Here is a 21,843-nt window from a genome sequence, read left to right as displayed (position 1 = left end):
TGATCAAGAACTTCAAGACTCACATGACAACCTAAACTATCCATGTCCACAGATTGATTCGATTTTAATTGAGCGAGCTAGTTAAAAAAATTGACGTAACTAACCCAACTATTTGAGATTTTATTAAATTGAAATATGTTTTTATTACAATGGATCCGATCCAATTAATAGAAAAATAATAATGCACTGTACTAGTATATATATACACTACAGCCATGTAACAAATAGAAAACTAAATAAGGTAGCAATGAATAACAATGATTTTATTAATTATTCTAGAAAAATTCTCAATCATGTTCTGGTCCTCACAAATGCATTGGATATTCTTTTAGTTTGTTGAGTTGCACTAAACGGTTGTTTAATGGTTGCAATGGTCTTGCATTAGAATCTGAGTCCTGCAAAGTTTAGCTCAATGTTTAAAACATAATATATTATGGTTGATTCCTTGCATAAATTAAGATTTTATTGATATTCTTTGCTCAAAAAAAAAAAAAAGATTTTATTGATATTCTAAAGTGCTAATTAGGTTTAGATAAATATTAATATTACAAATAATATAGGAAGTGTATGAAAGTAACTTACATTATGAACGGCAACTTGAAGCAATTCAATCTGCTCCTTTGAAACAAATTTCACCTGATCATTTGAATAGCTTATAAAATTAAATTAGAAGAAAGTAAAAGAAAATTTTCTAACCTAATAAATATGACCAACTAAACTAGTTATTTAATAATTAAGAGAACCTAGCAAATTAAATTAATCACTAACCTCTCTAACAATTGTCCAAGTAATATTTTCATCGCAAGTAATATTTTCTAACCTAATGCATTTTGTTGAATTGAATCACCCTAGGATCAATTACACCAACTGCTCTTTCTTCTCCTGTACTAGTAGAAATTGCCTCTAAGTCTTTTCTCAACTATATATATATATATATATATATATATATATATATATATATATATATATATATAAAGTATCAATCACATATATTAATTTAATTAATTAGGTCACTTATCACAAAAACATGTAGATCACGCATTGATATTTAATTAATTAATTAATTTACCAATGACAAGAAAAGATCTGGTAATCCTGTTTTGTACAATATTCCAATCACTGCCGTTTCTCCTGATGGAGTTTCATGTACCAAATGTAACTCTAGATCCAACCTGCAACTCAATTAATTATTAGATATTTAATTTAATTAACTCTACAGAATCTTATGAATGATCAAATAAATAACTATATGAGTGATATATTTAATTTAAGATTAATTCTCCCTAATGGTTAATTAGAGTTATCTGGGCTTTGCCCCCTACCTCTCACCAAAAAAAAAAAAAAAAAATTAGAGTTATCTGCTTACTTACACCGATATTATTAAGATGGACACCTTCATTCAGGTTACACCTAATATCTTACCGTTGTGTGTGTGAGTTTGAGTGATTTTATCGTTTATTCAATAGATAGAACATCATTCGTAAAAAAAATAAAAAAATATCATGATTTGGATAGTGGTTCGAGTAGAACTTTTGTGATATTTTCCATGTTGTAAAGTATGTACCTTTTGCCATCTATGGTGTGTTCAGAGGGAGAATGCCAATGTAACTGTTTAAGTACATACTGAGTTCCATTAATTTGTAGATAGCTTGAGTTTGCAATCAATTCCAGCTATTCATAAACAAATTAATTCAAATAAATTTGCATCACATAAAATAGAAGAAGAAGAAAAAAAATTAATAACTTCTTTATAATAAGATATTTTTTTATAAACTAACCCTGATATCATGACCCCTATTTTTAAGAGTTGCATTAGAGGGAGTGTAGTTGATCTGAAGTCCTCCTAAATTGGACACAATTTGAACCCTATGATTCAACAAATCAATTGGCGATTGCATTGTTCCATTTTTGCACCTAAACCATTCGGGTTTAATGTCTCCCCTATTATGTGGTCCTTGATCACTATCTTCATCATAATTAAACTCACTTTCATCATCTGCAATTGCCATTAAATTAAATTAAAAAGTAATTTAAATATCTTTGCATTATTGGAGGTGTACTTTTACATTGTGTTGGAGTATGTATATGTTGAGTAGTTTGCATTATTGAGTCTTTGCTTATGTCGATGCATCATTGTCATATCGAGTCATATGAGAAATGTAAAAGGAGGTGTACTTTTACATAGTTGTGCATAAGAGGATGTGTACTCTTACATAAGATGTGCGGTTGGCATCTTGTTGTTGTTTGGTACCACATGCATGCATGTATGTGTCAGAATTAGGCGCATAGCATATTGACATGAGTCGTAATTGTTGCATGTGAATGATAATTGTTGAAGATTGTGATGAAATTGTGAATGATAATTGTTGATGATAAGTGTGCTTGGTGAGTACTTGATCGTGCTATTTGGGATTGTTATGTGAATGTGTATATTGAATTAACTGTTTATGTGAAGTATTCAGAATTTATTTTAATTCATATATGCTCAATTTATTTTATTGATTATGATTGATGTAAAGCTTACCCCAGTGGTTTTGACCGCCTACCTGTTGGTATGGATGGGTAGACGAAGTGCAGAGTTAGTTGTTTTGGTGAGTTGCTTGGTGGTTGCTTGGATAGCGGGAGCTATCTCCGTTATCGTGTCCTTAGAGTCTAGGATAGGCTCTGATCTAGGTGTCTGTTTATGATTATTCTAGATTATCTGTTGTGGACCTATTATGTTTTGGAGATTTACCCAATTGTCGGGATTTGGAGAATTTTTTATGATGATGTATTTTGATATCATGACATGTATACTTTTGAGGTGTATGGTTTATATCTGCTGCGACTGTTGAAAAGTATACTTTTGAGGTGTATGGTTTATATCTGCTGCGACTGTTGAAAATTTGTATACATGCATGTTGTTTTGGATTTTGTTGATGATGTGACGTCTATTTCTTGAATATTTATATTATTCGGCGTGTTTTATCGCTTTAATAGAAATAGGGTGTTACATTTAACATCTTTTCAGACGACCACCAACCTACAAGACATCATTTCCAAGGTGAAAAACATCACCTTATTCATCTCCACAACAAGACACCACCAAAACACCTGCATCCTTATAATCCGCTGAGACAACCTGCATAAAGTTATCATTGTCCCTAGGACAATCCCTCTTGAGGTGACCATCTTGTGACACTTGAAGCGCCTAGACTTCGCCCTGTTAGAACTTTATGAGTTTCACTTGTTGCCTCTATCCCCACCATTTCATCTTGAAATACTTAGACCTTCACTATTTTCATCATCTATCAAGTCCTTGGACTTAGTTAACTCCTTGGTTCTCAAATCCGCTTGGACGTCCTTCAAGGTGGCAGTGCCTTCTTTACCATAGAGCATGGTACCCTTGAAGGATTCAAATGATCACGGTAGAGCACACAATAAGAGTATAGCTTTGCCTTCATCCTCAAGATGCACCTCAATGTTCTCCAAATCATCAAGAATTTGTTTGAACTCCATTAGTTGCTCCAAGACAACCTTTGACTCCACCATCTTAAACGAGTAGAGATGTAGTTTTAGGAATTGTGTATGAGCCAAAGAATTTGTCACATACAACGACTCCAACTTTGACCACAATGATGCCACAATATGTTCCTCTGTTACATCCCTTAAAACTTTATCACTAGGGCACAAGACAATAACATTTCTTGCCTTGTCCACCATCTCGGTCTTCTCCGCTTCTGACATGATGACCAACAACTCACCCTCACCCTTCAAAGCTTTTTCATACTTTTGTTGTATCAAAGCAACTTGCATCTTAAACATAAGAAGAAGAAAAAAAAACTTGCGTCTTTACCTTCCAAAACCAAAAACCATTATCTCCAATAAATATCTCGATGTCCCCCTTTGAACTTATGGTACTCACTTAACCAATTGAGCCATATTCCCCGCGGTGGGAATCAATTGTTGTGAATTCGGACTCAAATCTCACATCAATAAACTTAGAAGTGTGGAGAAAAGGAAGTAGTAACCAATATGAAAGTAACCTCAAGCAGCAAAAATAATAACAAACTTAGAAGAAATCTAGGAATCAAGTGAAAAACACAAAACCACAAGCAAAAGGTAAAGAGAGAAGAGAAATAAACACATCAATAAATGTTTACCTAATTCGGTCCAACAATGACCTACTATGGGGGAGAGATTGATCTCTCCAATCCACTATCAATAAGTTATTTACAAAGAGATACAAATGAGTTACAAGAAATTAGCTTCAACAAGCTCTTCAAGAACAATACATAATTTCTACTCTTTTCACAATCTCTTCCCTAGAACAAGAGACTCAAAGATTTCACTCATCCAAGGTGTTTACAAATGTTTCCCAACTCAAGAGAACCTCTCAAGTGAACCCTCACTAAAGACTCTCATTCTTGAAGTTACCTCCTTTGATTTCCCAAGTTTTTCGCTCTTGAAGCCTCACAAAAAACATGAAGAATGAATCCTTATATAATCATCCCAAGAAATTGTGCCCTAATTTCCCAAAATTGTTTCCCGATTTTCAGTTCGTACATAGTACAACTGAACGTTATCCAAAAATCTTGACTCGATTACTAGAAACCGTGCCTTGATTTCAACAAATCGTGCCCCGATTTTTGTCCAGCTAAAACTCCAAAACTTGCACAAAATTGTGCTCCGATTTCTCCAAATCATGCCATGATTTTTGCCGAATCTCATTCATCAATTTTAAGTCATTTCTCAACACTTATTTGCTAAGGAATTGCTCCTAAAAAATTTCACTCTTTTATTTCGAAGCTCAACATGTTAAATGTCTACCATGTTTAAGCAACTTCTTGTTCTACCCAATATCTTGATTGAACCATAGGTTTGTTATTTTGATTTGTGAGTAGTAGTATAGAGTAGCATGGTTATTCCCTCTTTCTGTTGTGTTGACTTAGCAAGTTGGTTAGAAGTTAGTTAGATAGCTTAGTTTGAGTTTTTTAAATTCAAGAGAGAAATATAACTCCCCGTGTTCAATTGCTTCATAAGTTTAGGAAAATATTTTCCCTTGAAAAAAAAATTTAGGAAAATATTTTATACACACCCTTAAAAGTTTGTACACTTTAAAACATAGAGACAGAAATAGAGTGATTTATAGATGTGATAGTTTGATGATATGATAGAAGGAGAGAGATTGAGAGAAAATGAACTGTTGATTGTGTGTAAGTTTAATATATGAGATTTTATAAGCTTCTCCACCCTTTTCCATCATGATCAAGAACTTCAAGACTCACATGACAACCTAAACTAACCATGTCCACAGATTAATTAATTCGATTTTAATTGAGTTAGTTAAAAAAAATTGACATAACTAACCCAACTATTTGAGTTTTTTATTAAATTGAAATATGGTTTTATTACAATGGAGTACACTACAACCATGTAACGAATAGAACAATAAATATGGTAGCAATGAATAACCATGGTCCATGAGTTTATTAATTATTCTAGAAAATTCTCAATCATGTTCTAGTCCTCACAAATGCATTGAAACTTCAATGTTGATAGCCTTTTAGTTTGTTGAGTTGCACTAAACGGTTGTTTAATGGTTGCAATGATCTTGCATTAGAATCTGAGTCCTGCAAAGTTGAGGTCAATGTTTAAAACATAAGATATTAGTAGTAATTAGGTTGAGATAAATTAATATTACAAATAAGACACTTATAATAAAATATAAGAAGTATATGAAAGTAACTTACATCATGAACGGCAACTCGAAGCAATTCGATTTGCTCCTTTGAAACAAATTTCACCTGATCATTTGAATAGATTATAAAATTAAATTAGAAGAAAGTAAAAGAAAATTTTCTAACCTAATAAGTGTGACCAATTAAACTAATTATTTAATAAATTAAGAGGAGCATGCAGATTAAATTAAATTACTAACCTCTCTAACAATTGTCCAAGTAATATTTTCATCACAAGGAGGAGTAGTCAACGAACCAATGTATCTATAATAATGCATTTTGTTGAATTGAATCATCCTAGGATCAATTACACCCACTGATCTTTCTTCTCCTGTACTAGTAGAAATTGCCTCTAAGTCTTTTCTCAACTATATATATAAAACAGAAAAGTATCAATCACATATACTAATTTAATTAATTAGGTCACTTATCACAAAAACATGTAGATCACATTGGCATTGATATTTAATTAATTAATTTACCAATGACAAGAAAAGATCTGGTAATCCTGTTTTGTACAATATTCCAATCACTGCCGTTTCTCCTGATGGAGTTTCATGTACCAAATGTAACTCTAGATCCAACCTGCAACTCAATTAATTATTAGATATTTAATTTAATTAACTCTACAGAATCTTATGAATGATCAAATAAATAACTATATGAGTGATATATTTAATTTAATTAATGTAAGATTAAATCTCCCTAATGGTTAATTAGAGTTATCTGGGCTTTGCCCCCTACCTCTCACCCAAAAAAATAATAATTAGAGTTATCTGCTCATAAAGCTTACATCGATATTATTAAGATGGACACCTTCATTCAGGTTACATCTAATATCTTACAGTTGTGTGTGTGAGTTTGAGTGATTTTACCGTTTATTCAATAGATAGAACATCATTCGTAAAAAAAAAAAAAAAGATAATATCATGATTTGGATAGTGGTTCGAGTAGAACTTTTGTGATATTTTCCATGTTGTAAAGTATGTACCTTTTGCCATCTATGGTGTGTTCAGAGGGAGAATGCCAATGTAACTGTTTAAGTACATACTGAGTTCCATTAATTTGTAGATAGCTTGAGTTTGCAATCAATTCCAGCTATTCATAAACAAATTAATTCAAATAAATTTGCATCACATAAAATAGAAGAAGAAAACAAAAATCAATAACTTCTTCATAATAAGATATTTTTTTATAAACTAACCTTGATATCATGACCCCTATTTTTAAGAGTTGCATTAGAGGGAGTGTAGTTGATCTGAAGTCCTCCTAAATTGGACACAATTTGAACCCTATGATTCAACAAATCAATTGGCGATTGCATTGTTCCATTTTTGCACCTAAACCATTCGGGTTTAATGTCTCCCCAATTATGTGGTCCTTGATCACTATCTTCATCATAATTAAACTCACTTTCATCCTCTGCAATTGCCATTAGATTAAATTAAAAAGTAATTTAAATATCTTTGCATTATTGGAGGTGTACTTTTACATTGTGTTGGAGTATGTATATGTTGAGTAGTTTGCATTATTGAGTCTTTGCTTATGTCGATGCATCATTGTCATATCGAGTCATATGAGAAATGTAAAAGGAGGTGTAGTTTTACATAGTTGTGCATAAGAGGATGTGTACTCTTACATAAGATGTGCGGTTGGCATCTTGTTGTTGTTGTTTGGTACCACATGCATGCATGTATGTGTCGGAATTAGGCGCATAGCATATTGACATGAGTCGTAATTGTTGCATGTGAATGATAATTGTTGAAGATTGTGATGAAATTGTGAATGATAATTGTTGATGATAAGTGTGCTTGGTGAGTACTTGATCGTGCTATTTGAGATTGTTATGTGAATGTGTATATTGAATTAACTGTTTATGTGAAGTATTCATAATTTATTTTAATTCATATATGCTCAATTTATTTTATTGATTATGATTGATGTAAAGCTTACCCCCAGTGGTTTTGACCGCCTACCTGTCGGTATGGATGGGTAGACGAAGTGCAGGGTTAGTTGTTTTGGTGAGTTGCTTGGTGGTTGCTTGGATAGCGGGTGTAACGCTCCTATTTCTATTAAGCAATTAAACATGCGAATAATACATTTATTCAAGAAATAGAGATTACGTCTTAATCAAAATTCAAAAAACGATAGACATGTATGTAAACCTCAACAGTTACAGCGGAATATAAATCAGAGTGATCAAATATATACATGCCATGAGCAAATAAATCATATCCCAAAGATAAATCTCAAAACCCAAACATACGGGTAGTCATCAACAAAATAATAATCCAAAGGAAAAATATAAACAACCTAATCTAGACCGACACGACAAGCCTAGATCAGAGCCGACACGACACCGATATCGGAGGAAGCTCCCGATACCCAAGCAAAGACTCACCGAGACTACTCCTGCACAACGTCTACTCACCCATACAGGCAAGTAGGCGGTTAAAACCACTGGGGGTAAGCATTACATTATCATAATCCAGATAATAATCAAATTCAATAATATCATGTACTTGAATAATAATAGTCATGCATAAATACTTATATCACAACTTGCTAGTTCATATCCACATATATCAATCACATGAATAATTATCCAATCATAAATATTCATTCACAACATTAGTCATAGACAATCATTAGCAACATTCATTCATCTCAATTCATCACCAATCACATAATTCACATAGGACTCATGCTATGATATGCACTTATGGACACATAAATGCATGCGGTACCAAATCTCAACAAGGTCGTCACCTCCGATGGACAAGTCAACATCGCATGTAAGGCTCACCTCTGCCTTACAATAATCTCGAAGTAAAAGAGTCATCCCTTTTACAGCAACAACGACTATGATGCATGGACATGTGTAAAGACTCGATAATGCGACAACAATCACAATTTCAAACTCAATATATAGGACAACACCCAATTATATTGATTATCTCCACAACATTGCATTATCAAGAAAACATGCCCATACACAATTAAATCATAGTATTCACCATCACACTTCAACATAATTATCAATAATCAACAATGTCATGCAACATCAACTATATCATATAGTTTCACCATTTCAAGCATTCTCATATTCCAAGTAATAGGGAAAAACAACATCTCATGATAAACATCATATCCAAAATATAATCACTCCTTCATACAACTTCACTTAGTCATACAAGAATAATCTCAATAGCTCACAAAACAATTTGCTAAAGAAACATTTCCGACAAAAAATCCAAACCATGTGGTAAACGGCCAACATTGATAATTTTCAAAGCTAGGCAACTTATTCAAGTTTGAAATCCTACAATTCAATCTTAATTAATCATATAAGTATGAGCATAGGCCACTTACGAACTATCGATCATTAGTTCAAAGGTTAGCCTAAGTTCGTATGAGAAAATCCCAAGTTTATACATTCCACATTCCCACCCGAAAATCAAGTTTGACATGATTAAGACATTGTACCAACCTTACAAGCATTGCCTAAGCCCATAAGAATTGTAGACTAAGCTTGCAACTCCTTTTGTTCACAAAGACCAAGTTCCAACAATTTCCGAAAAACCGAAACGACACAAACTCAAGTTTCAAACCATTTAGAAAATTAAAGTTCCGACAAAGCCAGATGTGTTCCAGTAGAAAAGTAGGTGAAAACAGCAAAAGAACACTTCAAAACGATCGCCTAGGACCCTCACACAACCACCCCCAAGCACCCGGACACGGAGCAACAAGCATGTTACCCTGTCCGGGGCGCCTGGCGCTCGCAGTGGGGCGCCCAGCGCTGGCTTCTTGACTTGTGGGCGCCTAGCGCCCTTGCTCAGGCGCAGCGCTCCGTAAACGCGCGTTTTCGCGTGTTTCGGCCGCGGGTTTTCGCCAATTCCGATCAAAAATCGAATGTTTAAAATCCTCAATCATCAAAAGTGATCCGAGGCATAACCCGAGGCTCTAACACATAGAACTCGCTCGTTTCGGGGCATTTGTACAAGTTATGAAATTGTTTAAAATAATTTTTCTCAAAACAATAAGTTCTCAAACAACCACAATTCATCTCTTCAAATTCAACACAATTCTCAACAACATCTCAACATAAATCATACCCAAGTCATGAAATGAGATCAACATCATCAATCATCCACAATCATAACATATAATCATACACTCCATCATAATTCAACAACAACATGTCAAATTCATCCATTTTGCACAATTTTCATAACTTCTCATTTTCACATATTTAAACATGTAATTTAACCAACAATCATACAATTATTATCAATTCATGCATACAAACATATCATCAAAGTTGGAGCACGAATTTAGCAACAATTATCCATTCATTCATTTCAACCCATTTCATACAAATCATGAAAAATTGCAAAGAATGAACATGATTATGATAAAGACTAACCCCCTTACCTTAGATGAAGATTAGACCAAACCTAGGCTTCAATTTAGCTCCTAAGCTTTCCCAATTGGATTCTTCAAGTTCTTCTCTCCAAACCCTTATCTTCTCTTCCCACTTTCTCAAAATGTTTGTGAAATGAAATGAATTGGTTCTTCTAACACTACCCTAGTGTTATCTCTACTAATGGGCTTAACTTAGTTTCTAGTGGGCTTAACCCGTTTCTATTCAAACCAAAAATATTACTACGCTCCAAACGATATTTTAATTAATAACGGTAAAATGTCACTAACGGTAAAATCTCGACTTTCTCTAGTAACTTAATGAAATAACCATTCTCACTAATTACTAAAAGCAATTCCCACTAAAAATTATAATTTTACCCATCCTCACAAAATTACCAAAATACCCTTCTAATACGAAAACCCATGAAAATGCACCCGATGACAATTAAATACACACAAGCACAAATAATCACACACAAACACATAATAAAAGTAATTAAAATAAACCTAGCTAAAAATCGGGCTGTTACAGCGGGAGCTATCTCCGTTATCGTGTCCTTAGAGTCTAGGATAGGCTCTGATCTAGGTGTCTGTTTATGATTATTCTAGATTATCTGTTGTGGACCTATTATGTTTTGGAGATTTACCCAATTGTCGGGATTTGGAGAATTTTTTATGATGATGTATTTTGATATCATGACATGTATACTTTTGAGGTGTATGGTTTATATCTGCTACGACTGTTGAAAATTTGTATACATGCATGTTGTTTTGGATTTTGTTGATGATGTGACGTCTATTTCTTGAATATTTATATTATTCACGTGTTTTATCGCTTTAATAGAAATAGGGCGTTACATTTAACATCTTTCCAGACGACCACCAACCTACAAGACATCATTTCCAAGGTGAGAAACATCACCTTATTCATCTCCATAACAAGACACCACCAAAACATCTGCATCCTTATAATCCGCTGAGACAACTTGCATAAAGTTATCATTGTCCCTAGGACAATCCCTCTTGAGGTGACCATCTTGTGACACTTGAAGCACCTAGACCTCGCCTTGTTAGAACTTTATGAGTTTCACTGGTTGCCTCTACCCCCACCATTTCATCTTGAAATACTTAGACCTTCACTATTTTCATCATCTATCAAGTCCTTGGACTTAGTTAACTCCTTGGTTCTCAAAGCCGCTTGGACGTCCTTCAAGGTGGCAGTGCCTTCTTTACCATAGAGCATGGTACCCTTGAAGGATTCAAATGATCACGGTAGAGCACACAACAAGAGTATAGCTTTGCCTTCATCCTCAAGATGCACATCAATGTTCTCCAAATCATCAAGAATTTGTTTGAACTCCATTAGTTGCTCCAAGACAACCTTTGACTCCACCATCTTAAACGAGTAGAGTTGTAGTTTTAGGAATTGTGTATGAGCCAAAGAATTTGTCACATACAACGACTCCAACTTTGACCACAATGATGCCACAATATGTTCCTCTGTTACATCCCTTAAAACTTTATCACTAGGGCACAAGACAATAACATTTCTTGCCTTGTCCACCATCTCGGTCTTCTCCGCTTCTGACATGGTGACCAACAACACACCCTCACCCTTCAAAGATTTTTCATACTTTTGTTGTATCAAAGCAACTTGCATCTTAAACATAAGAAGAAGAAAAAAAACTTGCGTCTCTACCTTCCAAAACCCAAAATCATTATCTCCAATAAATTTCTCGATGTCCCCCTTTGAACTTATGGTAATCACTTAACCAATTGAGCCATATTCCCCACGGTGGGCACCAATTGTTGTGAATTCGGACTCAAATCTCACATCAATAAACTTAGAAGTGTGGAGAAAAGGAAGTGGTAACCAATATGAAAGTAACCTCAAGCAGCAAAAATAATAACAAACTTAGAAGAAATCTAGGAATCAAGTGAAAAACACAAGCAAAAGGTAAAGAGAGAAGAGAAATAAACACATCAATAAATGTTTACCTAATTCGGTCCAACAATGACCTACTATGGGGGAGAGATTGATCTCTCCAATCCACTATCAATAAGTTATTTACAAAGAGATACAAATGGGTTACAAGAAATTAGCTTCAACAAGCTCTTCAAGAACAAAACATAATTTCTACTCTTTTCACAATCTCTTCCCTAGAACAAGAGACTCAAAGATTTCACCCATCCAAGGTGTTTACAAATGTTTCCCAACTCAAGAGAACCTCTCAAGCGAACCCTCACTAAAGACTCTCATTCTTGAAGTTACCTCCTTTGATTTTCCAAGTTTTTCGCTCTTGAAGCCTCACAAAAAACATGAAGAATGAATCCTTATATAATGTTCATCCCAAGAAATTGTGCCCTAATTTCCCAAAATTGTTTCCCGATTTTCAGTTCGTACATAGTACAACTGAACGTTATCCAAAAATCTTGACTCGATTACTAGAAACCGTGCCTTGATTTCAACAAATCGTGCCCCGATTTTTGTCCAGCTAAAACTCCAAAACTTGCACAAAATTGTGCTCTGATTTCTCCAAATCATATCATGATTTTTGCCGAATCTCATTCATCAATTTTAAGTCATTTCTCAACACTTATTCGCTAAGGAATTGCTCCTAAAAATTTTCACTCTTTTATTTCGAAGCTCAACATGTTAAATGTCTACCATGTTTCAGCTTGTGGGAGAGTGTTAAATAATCCAGGCTCAAAGGAAACATAGAGGCATATTGCGAAGCAACTTCTTGTTCTACCCAATATCTTGATTGAACCATAGGTTTGTTATTTTGATTTGTGAGTAGTAGTATAGAGTAGCATGATTATTTCCCTCTTTCTGTTGTGTTGACTTAGCAAGTTGGTTAGAAGTTAGTTAGATAGCTTAGTTTGAGTTTTTTAAATTCAAGAGAGAAATATAACTCCCCGTGTTCAATTGCTTCATAAGTTTAGGAAAATATTTTCCCTTGAAAAAAAAATTTAGGAAAATATTTTATGCACACCCTTAAAAGTTTGTACACTTTAAAACATAGAGACAGAAATAGAGTGATTTATAGATGTGATAGTTTGATGATATGATAGAAGGAGAGAGATTGAGAGAAAATGAACTGTTGATTGTGTGTAAGTTTAATATATGAGATTTTATAAGCTTCTCCACCCTTTTCCATCATGATCAAGAACTTCAAGACTCTCATGACAACCTAAACTAACCATGTCCACAGATTAATTAATTCGATTTTAATCGAGTTAGTTAAAAAAAATTGACATAACTAACCCAACTATTTGAGTTTTTTATTAAATTGAAATATAGTTTTATTACAATGGAGTACACTACAACCATGTAACGAATAGAACAATAAATATGGTAGCAATGAATAACCATGGTCCATGAGTTTATTAATTATTCTAGAAAATTCTCAATCATGTTCTAGTCCTCACAAATGCATTGAAACTTCAATGTTGATAGCCTTTTAGTTTGTTGAGTTGCACTAAACGGTTGTTTAATGGTTGCAATGGTCTTGCATTAGAATCTGAGTCCTGCAAAGTTGAGTTCAATGTTTAAAACATAAGATATTAGTGGTAATTAGGTTGAGATAAATTAATATTACAAATAAGACACTTATAATAAAATATAAGTATATGACAGTAACTTACATCATGAACTGCAACTCGAAGCAATTCGATTTGCTCCTTTGAAACAAATTTCACCTGATCATTTGAATAGATTATAAAATTAAATTAGAAGAAAGTAAAAGAAAATTTTCTAACCTAATAAGTGTGACCAATTAAACTAATTATTTAATCAATTAAGAGGAGCATGCAGATTAAATTAATTACTAACCTCTCTAACAATTGTCCAAGTAATATTTTCATCACAAGGAGGAGTAGTCAACGAACCAATGTATCTATAATAATGCATTTTGTTGAATTGAATCATCCTAGGATCAACTACACCCACTGATCTTTCTTCTCCTGTACTAGTAGAAATTGCCTCTAAGTCTTTTCTCAACTATATATATAAAACAGAAAAGTATCAATCACATATACTAATTTAATTAATTAGGTCACTTATCACAAAAACATGTAGATCACATTGGCATTGATATTTAATTAATTAATTTACCAATGACAAGAAAAGATCTGGTAATCCTGTTTTGTACAATATTCCAATCACTGCCGTTTCTCCTGATGGAGTTTCATGTACCAAATGTAACTCTAGATCCAACCTGCAACTCAATTAATTATTAGATATTTAATTTAATTAACTCTACAGAATCTTATGAATGATCAAATAAATAACTATATGAGTGATATATTTAATTTAATTAATTTAAGATTAATTCTCCCTAATGGTTAATTAGAGTTATCTGGGCTTTGCCCCCTACCTCTCACCAAAAAATAAATAAAAAAATAGAGTTATCTGCTTACTTACACCGATATTATTAAGATGGACACCTTCATCCAGGTTACACCTAATATCTTACAGTTGTGTGTGTGAGTTTGAGTGATTTTACCGTTTATTCAATAGATAGAATATCATTCATAAAAATAAAAATAAAATATCATGATTTGGATAGTGGTTCGAGTAGAACTTTTGTGATATTTTCCATGTTGTAAAGTATGTACCTTTTGCCATCTATGGTGTGTTCAGAGGGAGAATGCCAATGTAACTGTTTAAGTACATACTGAGTTCCATTAATTTGTAGATAGCTTGAGTTTGCAATCAATTCCAGCTATTCATAAACAAATTAATTCAAAGAAATTTGCATCACATAAAATAGAAGAAGAAGAAGAAAAAAATCAATAACTTCTTTATAATAAGATATTTATTTATAAACTAACCTTGATATCATGACCCCTATTTTTAAGAGTTGCATTAGAGGGAGTGTAGTTGATCTGAAGTCCTCCTAAATTGGACACAATTTGAACCCTATGATTCAACAAATCAATTGGCGATTGCATTGTTCCATTTTTGCACCTAAACCATTCGGGTTTAATGTCTCCCCAATTATGAGGTCCTTGATCACTATCTTCATCATAATTAAACTCACTTTCATCCTCTGCAACCATTAAATTAAATTAAAAAGTAATTTAAATATCTTCTAAATGCAGTTGATAGGGTAAAGAAAACAGTAATAACATTGATCTGCTGAGTGCATGTTAGAGTTTGATTTACTCGTCCCTACTCACTTGGTAAGGGATACATATGCAGGAGTTGGGATTTGAACCTCAGACATTCCACTTGACAAAAAAAATTTGATTTACTCTTTAACCGCATTTAGTGTATGTGAGGCCGGCTACTTGATTCTTTTAGTGGGGAAAAAGAATTAAATATAAAAAATTTTCCCCTAATAATCATATGATATTTTATCATGTTAATATATGTAAGGTGCAATGTTATTTAAACATCCAAAAATTAATAACTATTTGGCAACCGTATAAAAATAAATAATAAAAATCAAAGAATATCTAATTCGTATAACAGTGATTTCACCTTTTATTTTTGTGTTAACACTTTGTTTACCGGCCAATTCTATGGTGTACAAATGAGACAAATCTTGAATCATGCACAAGTTAGTTTTTATCATTGGATTAATAAATCTCACCATTAAATTAAATGAAATATGTATTTTATTGATCAAATTATAAAGAAAATCCTTGAGCATGGGGCAATCACATTTTATTTGTGTATGTTAGACAAAGTCAGGTTTAATACGGTGAAATAGGTCTGATTAATGTGAAATTTTATTGAGAAATAAGTAAAGTCTAATAAAATATTATTTTGTGAGTGATTCAACTTTAGCCGAAGTTCATTAACTAGTTTAGGAAAACTACATTCATTAGTACTTAGTAAGATGCATTATTTTATTAAAATTAAGAGATGATGGAAAAATTCCAAAGAAGTAGGTCGTAACATGTATAATTGTGAATGTTTTAATATAAATTAATGGTAACTTATGGAAATTAAGAGCAAAGCAACTAAGAAAAAAAGGAGAGATCATTACCAACTTCTCGAGACATAGCTGGGCATGATGATAGCAAAACAAGTGTTGTTAATAAACCAAAAATCAAAGCAATCGAAGCAAGCTTTGCCATTTTAATTTACACTAAGCTAAGAGGGTTTAATTTGCTATATGTTTGATCAATGCTGTGTGTGTTGAGTTGTTTTTAACAAAGACAAAGACAAGCACTATATTTATAGACAGCTAGCTACAATACAAGGGTTTGAAAATTAATTAAAAAAGTCATAAGAGTTGAAATATGAAGAGAAAAAAAAAAGTAATTTACATTGACGTCATTGAAGAAGCTTTTCCTTTAAGATTCTCATTTTTAGACTTTTATTTTGACAATAGTAAATTATAGAAACCAATAGCAGTAATAAATTATTGATCCCATTTTGTGTCCATACTTGATTGGTATTTGTTCTTCCGTTGCTTCCAAGAAAATATTCTTATGAGTCACTCACGTACGTTTCCATGTTGAAAAAAAGCCTTTAGATATATATTTATTTTATTTTGAATAAACAACCATTTTGGTATATATGAAATGCTATTAAAAAATATATCGAAATAACAAACACATTTATAAGTGTCTCTTTTATCTATCATTTCAATCCTCGACTTTGTTTTATGACATTCAATGAAATCCTCACACGTTTTTTTGTCAATTTAATCCTCAAAATTGTTAACAAAAAAGAAATGTTTTTGCAATATAATTTTGATACATATAGATATTATTGTGACGGTGTCTCGCATTCGGATATCAAATGTATGTTAGTTTATTTTCTTTTATTCAAGTACTTGTTTGAATTTCAACGGCGAACGTTGAGTGATTTTTTGAGTCAGACATTGAATAAAGAAAGCAAATTGAAACACTCAATAAGAAAGAAGGAAAAAAAAACATTATTCAGCAACAGATAATCACCTGCAGTTGAACAACGATTTCAATGAAAATGTTCAGAATCGAAAGGTAAAGATGTCGTTAGATGTATTTATCAATTTAATGAATATAATTGTCATCTAGTCCTCGTGAGCATATGTCAGTTGATAAAAACATGCATTGTTATATGTAGTGTTCGAGGTTCAAACTTCGAACACTCCACTTATTCATCTTAAAGATGATGAACTTTAACCTTTAAGCTGCTTGACAAAAAAAAAAAGTCCAAAAACTTTATAAATTTTTCATTGTTGAGACTTATTTTCACGTGTCAAGTAAATAAGTAAATAATGAGATGTCATAACAAGATGAGATGACAATGCTTATTTATTTTTTTATCTTATTAACGGGTGTTTGTAATGCCCTTGTTAAAGATTTAAAAAAGAAACAATTAATAAATTTTATGTTTTTTTCTTTGAGAGGAAATTTTATTTTGAAATACACAACTATCAAGATAAAAAAAAAAATGACTTTAACTTCTTATCAAGTACCCTAAAAGCATTATTTGTTAGCATATATTTTTTAGAGAGGCACCGCATTGCATACATAGATTAAATCTTATTAGACATTAAAGTTTATTTTAAAAGATTGATTTGTTCAAAAGTATGTGAGGTGTAAAACTCCAAAATAAAAAAATATGCATAGTCATGTCATCAAGTGACTTGTTATCTTTTTTTTTTTTTTTTTTTTTTTTTTAGGAAAAGTGATTTGTTATCTTATTATTCAACTTTTGTTAGGGGTCACTTGATTCATCTGAAGTTTGTCCTGTCATCTCTTCCGATTTACTTTCTTTCCTTTCCTTCTGCAAGGCTCGCACATGTATAATTTCCTTCTATCAAATCTTTATATAATTTTCTTTTTTTTTTTTTTTTTTGGGGGGGGGGGGGGGGGGGGGGGGGGGGTGGGAAGGATCTTAGGAAAATTTGTTGGGATTCGGTTTGTTTATCAAATGAGGGTGGAGGTTTAGGGGTGAGGAAGTTATTTGAATTTAATATTTCATTGTTATGGAAGTGGAGGTGGAGGATGTTAGTAGATAGGGAGGGCCTTTGGTATCGAGTGTTGAAAGCTCGGTACGGGGAAGAGGGAGGCCAATTGAAAGATGGAGAGAGGGATTGTTCTGTGTGGTGGCGGATGATGTAGGGTGTGCGCGGTGGTGTAGGGATGGGTGTGGGGAGTTGGTTTGAGGACAACGTTTGTAGGGTGGTAGACTATGGTAGGAGTACTTACTTTTGGTCGGAAAATTGGGTGGGCGGAATTCCCTTACAGTTCAAATTCCCTTGCCTTTTTTATTTGGCTTTAGATAGGTAGGTAACGGTGGAAGATATGTCAAGGAGAGGGTGGGCGAGGTGGGGGTGCAGCTTGGGAGTAGAGGAGGCGCTTTTTAGCCTGGGAGGAGGAGAGTGTTACGGAGTGTGCTACTTTGCTACATGCTATTGTTTTGCAAGATCAGATATCTGACAGGTGGAGGTGGCTGCTAGGTCCCATTAATGGGTACTCTGTTAAGGGGACTTGTCGCTATCTCACGATGGTGGATGCACTTTCTGACCAGGTGTTATTAGTGGATGTGTGGCAAAAGCAGCTTCCAATAAAGGTGTCATTGTTTGCTTGGAGACTCTTTCGCAATAGGCTTCCGACCAAAGACAATTTACTTCGGCGTCATATTCTACCTAGTGACGATAATCTTTGTGTGGATGGGTGCGGATCTGTGGAGACGACAGATCATCTTATCTTCCTTTGTGATACCTCTGAAAGGGTGTGGTCTGCGGTCTTGCAGTGGCTGCATTTATCTTTTGTTGCCCCAATAAGGAGTAAGTTTCATTTTCTTCAGTTTGGGCATACGGCGGGTCTACCACATTCTTCTTTCATTTTCTTTCAAATAATCTGGAGGCTTGTGTCTGGATTATTTGAAAGGAAAGGAACCATCACATTTTCTTTCAAACGGTTGCAGCTCCACAAATTTTAGTAGAAAAGGTTAAACTGTTATCTTTTAATTGGTTAAGAGAAAATGTTACTACTTTTGTCTTTAGCTATCATGACTGGTGGAGACACCCTTTATCTTGTATGGGTGTTAGACTGTAATTTTCTTGTTTCTTCTGGATCTTTATTACAGTGTCTGCTGTTTTATGCACCTTGACTAGACTTTGTGTTATTTTTGGATGATTCTCTTTTGCACATCTTGTGCGTGGTGAATCATCAATGATATTGTTAATCTCATTTTGCTTGTTAAAAACAACAAAAAATAATCTAAAAAGCGTACGAAAAGATTGAAAAAGATCAAAAACCGGCAGACGTATATTTTTCATATGGAAATTAGGGTTTGAAATAGTGAATCAATAAAAGTAAGGGATAAAAAACGCATTTGAGTGGAGTTTTGAATACAGAAGTTCCATATTTGATAAATAAATAAATAAAAAGTGACAATTAGCATGGTGAACTTGATAAAATGAAGTATGAACCATCATGGTGAAGTTAAAAAATAATAGTTGATCTAATAATAAACAAATTCAATTTTTGTTCAAAAAAAATAAACAAATTCAATTGTTATGTAAAAAACACAAATGTAGTTTTTAAGATTTAAAATGGTTAACTGTTTACCTGTGTTTTCGGCAAACTACGGGTTAGTTCTGATTATTACAAGCGAGACCGAATTAGAGTCTCAGGACATGTTGTGCAAAGGTTTTGATAAAAAAAAAATAAAAAAAAGGTTTGAAAAAGGGCCACAAGATGCACTCAGGTTACTTAGAGAGCAGGACATGTTTTGAAGTAGAGGGCACTGTCTCTCGATAGTTTGAGATTGCAAGTAAAAGCAAGATAAAATTAAAGAAGAAGGTAAAAGTTTAAACGCATAAACTTAAAAGGAATGTAAAATGCATTGCATTAAAAATAAAGGTGGTCTACAAATCAATAGTTTACATACATTATGTATAACTCGTTTCCCTAGACGTCGGTAGTTTGAGTGTTGTAGAATTCTATAAATGATTTGCGACCCATTTTTCGACTTGGAAACACTTATTTATACGAATAACTAACTGGTGAACCATTAATCCCATGATCAGCACTTCCTCCATCTTGGACAACCGCTTGTCCCCACATTTCCACTAAGGGAACCGCTCTTGAGCTTAAAATCATGTTTTCCCGCCTTGATTGCTTTGTCACGTTGACCCGGTTCAAACCCTCGAAAACCTGAATGAACCCAACTGATTTAGAGCATTTCAACGTTGAAAATGATGATTTTATTCAAAAACTTTATACAAATCTTGTCCAATACTAGAGTCTTGTCGTCCTCCTCTACATTCCCATCTTTCAGACTTGGGTTCGATACCACATGGGTTGTGCAATCAAGCCCATCTAATTTATAGAGAAAAATAATAGTTACAAAAAGAAACAGATCCACCTAAGTTTAAGATGAAGGTTGGGTTTGATAATAAGAAAATCAAGAAACGGTCAAACTCTAAAATACTCAGATTTGCTTTAGCAATTCACTGTGTGAATTTTTTGGATTCTAGATTTTTTGAGTATTAATTTGTTGTTGAGGTTGAATATGAAGATGAAAATGAACAAGATTGATGAAGATTATGAACATTAATATTTTGTTTTTGACCTTAAGATTAAGGTTAAACGTATTTTGTTTTTGAGATAAAAGCTGAGCATATATTTAAATAAGATAAAAAAACACTTTTAAATAATTCAAGTTTGACAATATTGTAAAAAGAATTGATAAAGTGAGATGAGAAAAAATTTGGTGTAGATGGTCTACCATATTATTGTAAGACATAGATCTATCACCATCTAAAATTTCTATACTCCATGGTGGAACATATGGCCATAGTGGTCCATGGAAGAAGCCGTCCTGTAAGGAATATTATTAAGTTTTTTTTTTTTTTTTTTTGTTGGTCGGAGTTTGAACCCCAGACCTTACATATTTTATGTATTATTCTAACCAACTGAGCTATGCTATTATTAGGTGGCTTTGATAAACGAAAACAAAGGCGTGAGACTCGAATGTTGATTTTTTAAATGTAGGAATTAATGACATGTGGGTAGAGAATTGCTTATATAATGGATCCCTTTCTATAATAACAAACAACTGCACCTTTCCTCAAAAGAAAGAAAACAAAGTTGCAATGCAAACCGGAGTCTATTCACCCTGCATCAAAAAGGAAAATTTGAAATTCAACATGAAAGAGAGGTTACAAATGTCACATTTAAATTGTCCAATTAGCCAGAAAATATAATAAAAAAGTCAAAAGACGAGCCTTATTAATTCACCACCAAAAAAAAAATATTAATATCAATTTCCGTCATTTAGGATGATCTGAATAGAATAATTGGTTCAGTAATAGAGTAAATGGAACAAACATAATAGAGTAAATGATTTAAGTAGATTATAGCTTATCCAAAATGTGGCAACATGTATTATAGTAAAGTCATTACACTACATAATTAGTGAAGTGTCATTGAGCTTGAACTAAAAAATTTCCAAAAATGGATAATAAATATCTTATCGTAGTTGCTTACAATAGTTTTCGGCATCCCGTGCAAACAAGGAATATGGAAGCCAAGGATGTAGCTGAAAAATGCAAAAGTGTGCTTATTTGGATAGTCGATCAATAATGACCCAATTGTTGACTTTCCTTGAGACAGAGGCAGGTGCGCAGTACAATTCACACTTAGATCTTCCCAAACATGATGTGTAGAAGGGTGCCATTTAATTTGGGAAATGAGAGTTCTTTCCCACCATAGGAAAGTTGATCATGTCCATTAGATT

The 21,843-nt window shown here is 33.2% G+C and overlaps 2 protein-coding genes across 3 annotated transcripts; both read right to left on the bottom strand.

Moving 5' to 3' along the window:
- Positions 1 to 317: 317 nt before the first annotated feature.
- On the bottom strand, positions 318 to 3,795 carry LOC112418160 (alpha carbonic anhydrase 2). Its single transcript, XM_039832745.1, has 8 exons — positions 3,457 to 3,795; positions 3,264 to 3,384; positions 1,779 to 1,996; positions 1,565 to 1,671; positions 1,070 to 1,172; positions 769 to 919; positions 583 to 636; positions 318 to 395 (listed from the first exon to the last, which is right to left on the bottom strand). The coding sequence occupies exons 1-6, from the start codon at positions 3,793 to 3,795 to the stop codon at positions 821 to 823; spliced, it is 987 nt and encodes a 328-aa protein (XP_039688679.1). The 3' UTR covers positions 318 to 395; positions 583 to 636; positions 769 to 820.
- A 1,588-nt stretch (positions 3,796 to 5,383) lies between these two features.
- On the bottom strand, positions 5,384 to 16,300 carry LOC25480666 (alpha carbonic anhydrase 7). Of its 2 annotated transcripts, none has more exons than XM_039833012.1 (7): positions 16,145 to 16,300; positions 6,925 to 7,142; positions 6,712 to 6,818; positions 6,203 to 6,305; positions 5,921 to 6,088; positions 5,733 to 5,786; positions 5,384 to 5,612 (listed from the first exon to the last, which is right to left on the bottom strand). In XM_039833012.1, the coding sequence occupies exons 1-7, from the start codon at positions 16,233 to 16,235 to the stop codon at positions 5,529 to 5,531; spliced, it is 825 nt and encodes a 274-aa protein (XP_039688946.1). In that variant the 5' UTR covers positions 16,236 to 16,300; the 3' UTR covers positions 5,384 to 5,528. The 2 variants fall into 2 exon arrangements, with proteins under 2 accessions (XP_039688946.1, XP_039688945.1); XM_039833011.1 differs by lacking the exons at positions 5,384 to 5,612; positions 5,733 to 5,786; positions 5,921 to 6,088; ... (1 more) ...; positions 6,712 to 6,818; positions 6,925 to 7,142 and adding exons at positions 13,406 to 13,676; positions 13,794 to 13,847; positions 13,981 to 14,148; ... (1 more) ...; positions 14,766 to 14,872; positions 14,982 to 15,199.
- Positions 16,301 to 21,843: the final 5,543 nt, after the last annotated feature.

The sequence above is a fragment of the Medicago truncatula genome, chromosome 4, assembly GCF_003473485.1.
Source record: "Medicago truncatula cultivar Jemalong A17 chromosome 4, MtrunA17r5.0-ANR, whole genome shotgun sequence".
NCBI classification, from domain to species: Eukaryota; Viridiplantae; Streptophyta; class Magnoliopsida; order Fabales; family Fabaceae; genus Medicago; species Medicago truncatula.
The sequence above is the reverse complement of the archived record's forward strand: the minus strand, read 5'-3'. Positions and strand labels throughout refer to the sequence as shown.

What these genes read in the sequence shown, in the direction of transcription:
- LOC112418160 (XM_039832745.1), bottom strand. Translation starts at nt 3,795, where the DNA reads ATGCAAGTTGCTTTGATACAACAAAAGTATGAAAAAGCTTTGAAGGGT. An exon ending in CACACCATAGATGGCAAAAG is followed by an intron (nt 1,173 to 1,564) that starts GTACATACTTTA and finishes ATTGAGTTGCAG; the next exon opens with GTTGGATCTAGAGTTACATT. An exon ending in CAGATCTTTTCTTGTCATTG is followed by an intron (nt 920 to 1,069) that starts GTAAATTAATTA and finishes ATATATATATAG; the next exon opens with TTGAGAAAAGACTTAGAGGC.
- LOC25480666 (XM_039833012.1), bottom strand. Translation starts at nt 16,235, where the DNA reads ATGGCAAAGCTTGCTTCGATTGCTTTGATTTTTGGTTTATTAACAACA. An exon ending in AGCTATGTCTCGAGAAGTTG is followed by an intron (nt 7,143 to 16,144) that starts GTAATGATCTCT and finishes TGGCAATTGCAG; the next exon opens with AGGATGAAAGTGAGTTTAAT. An exon ending in CACACCATAGATGGCAAAAG is followed by an intron (nt 6,306 to 6,711) that starts GTACATACTTTA and finishes ATTGAGTTGCAG; the next exon opens with GTTGGATCTAGAGTTACATT.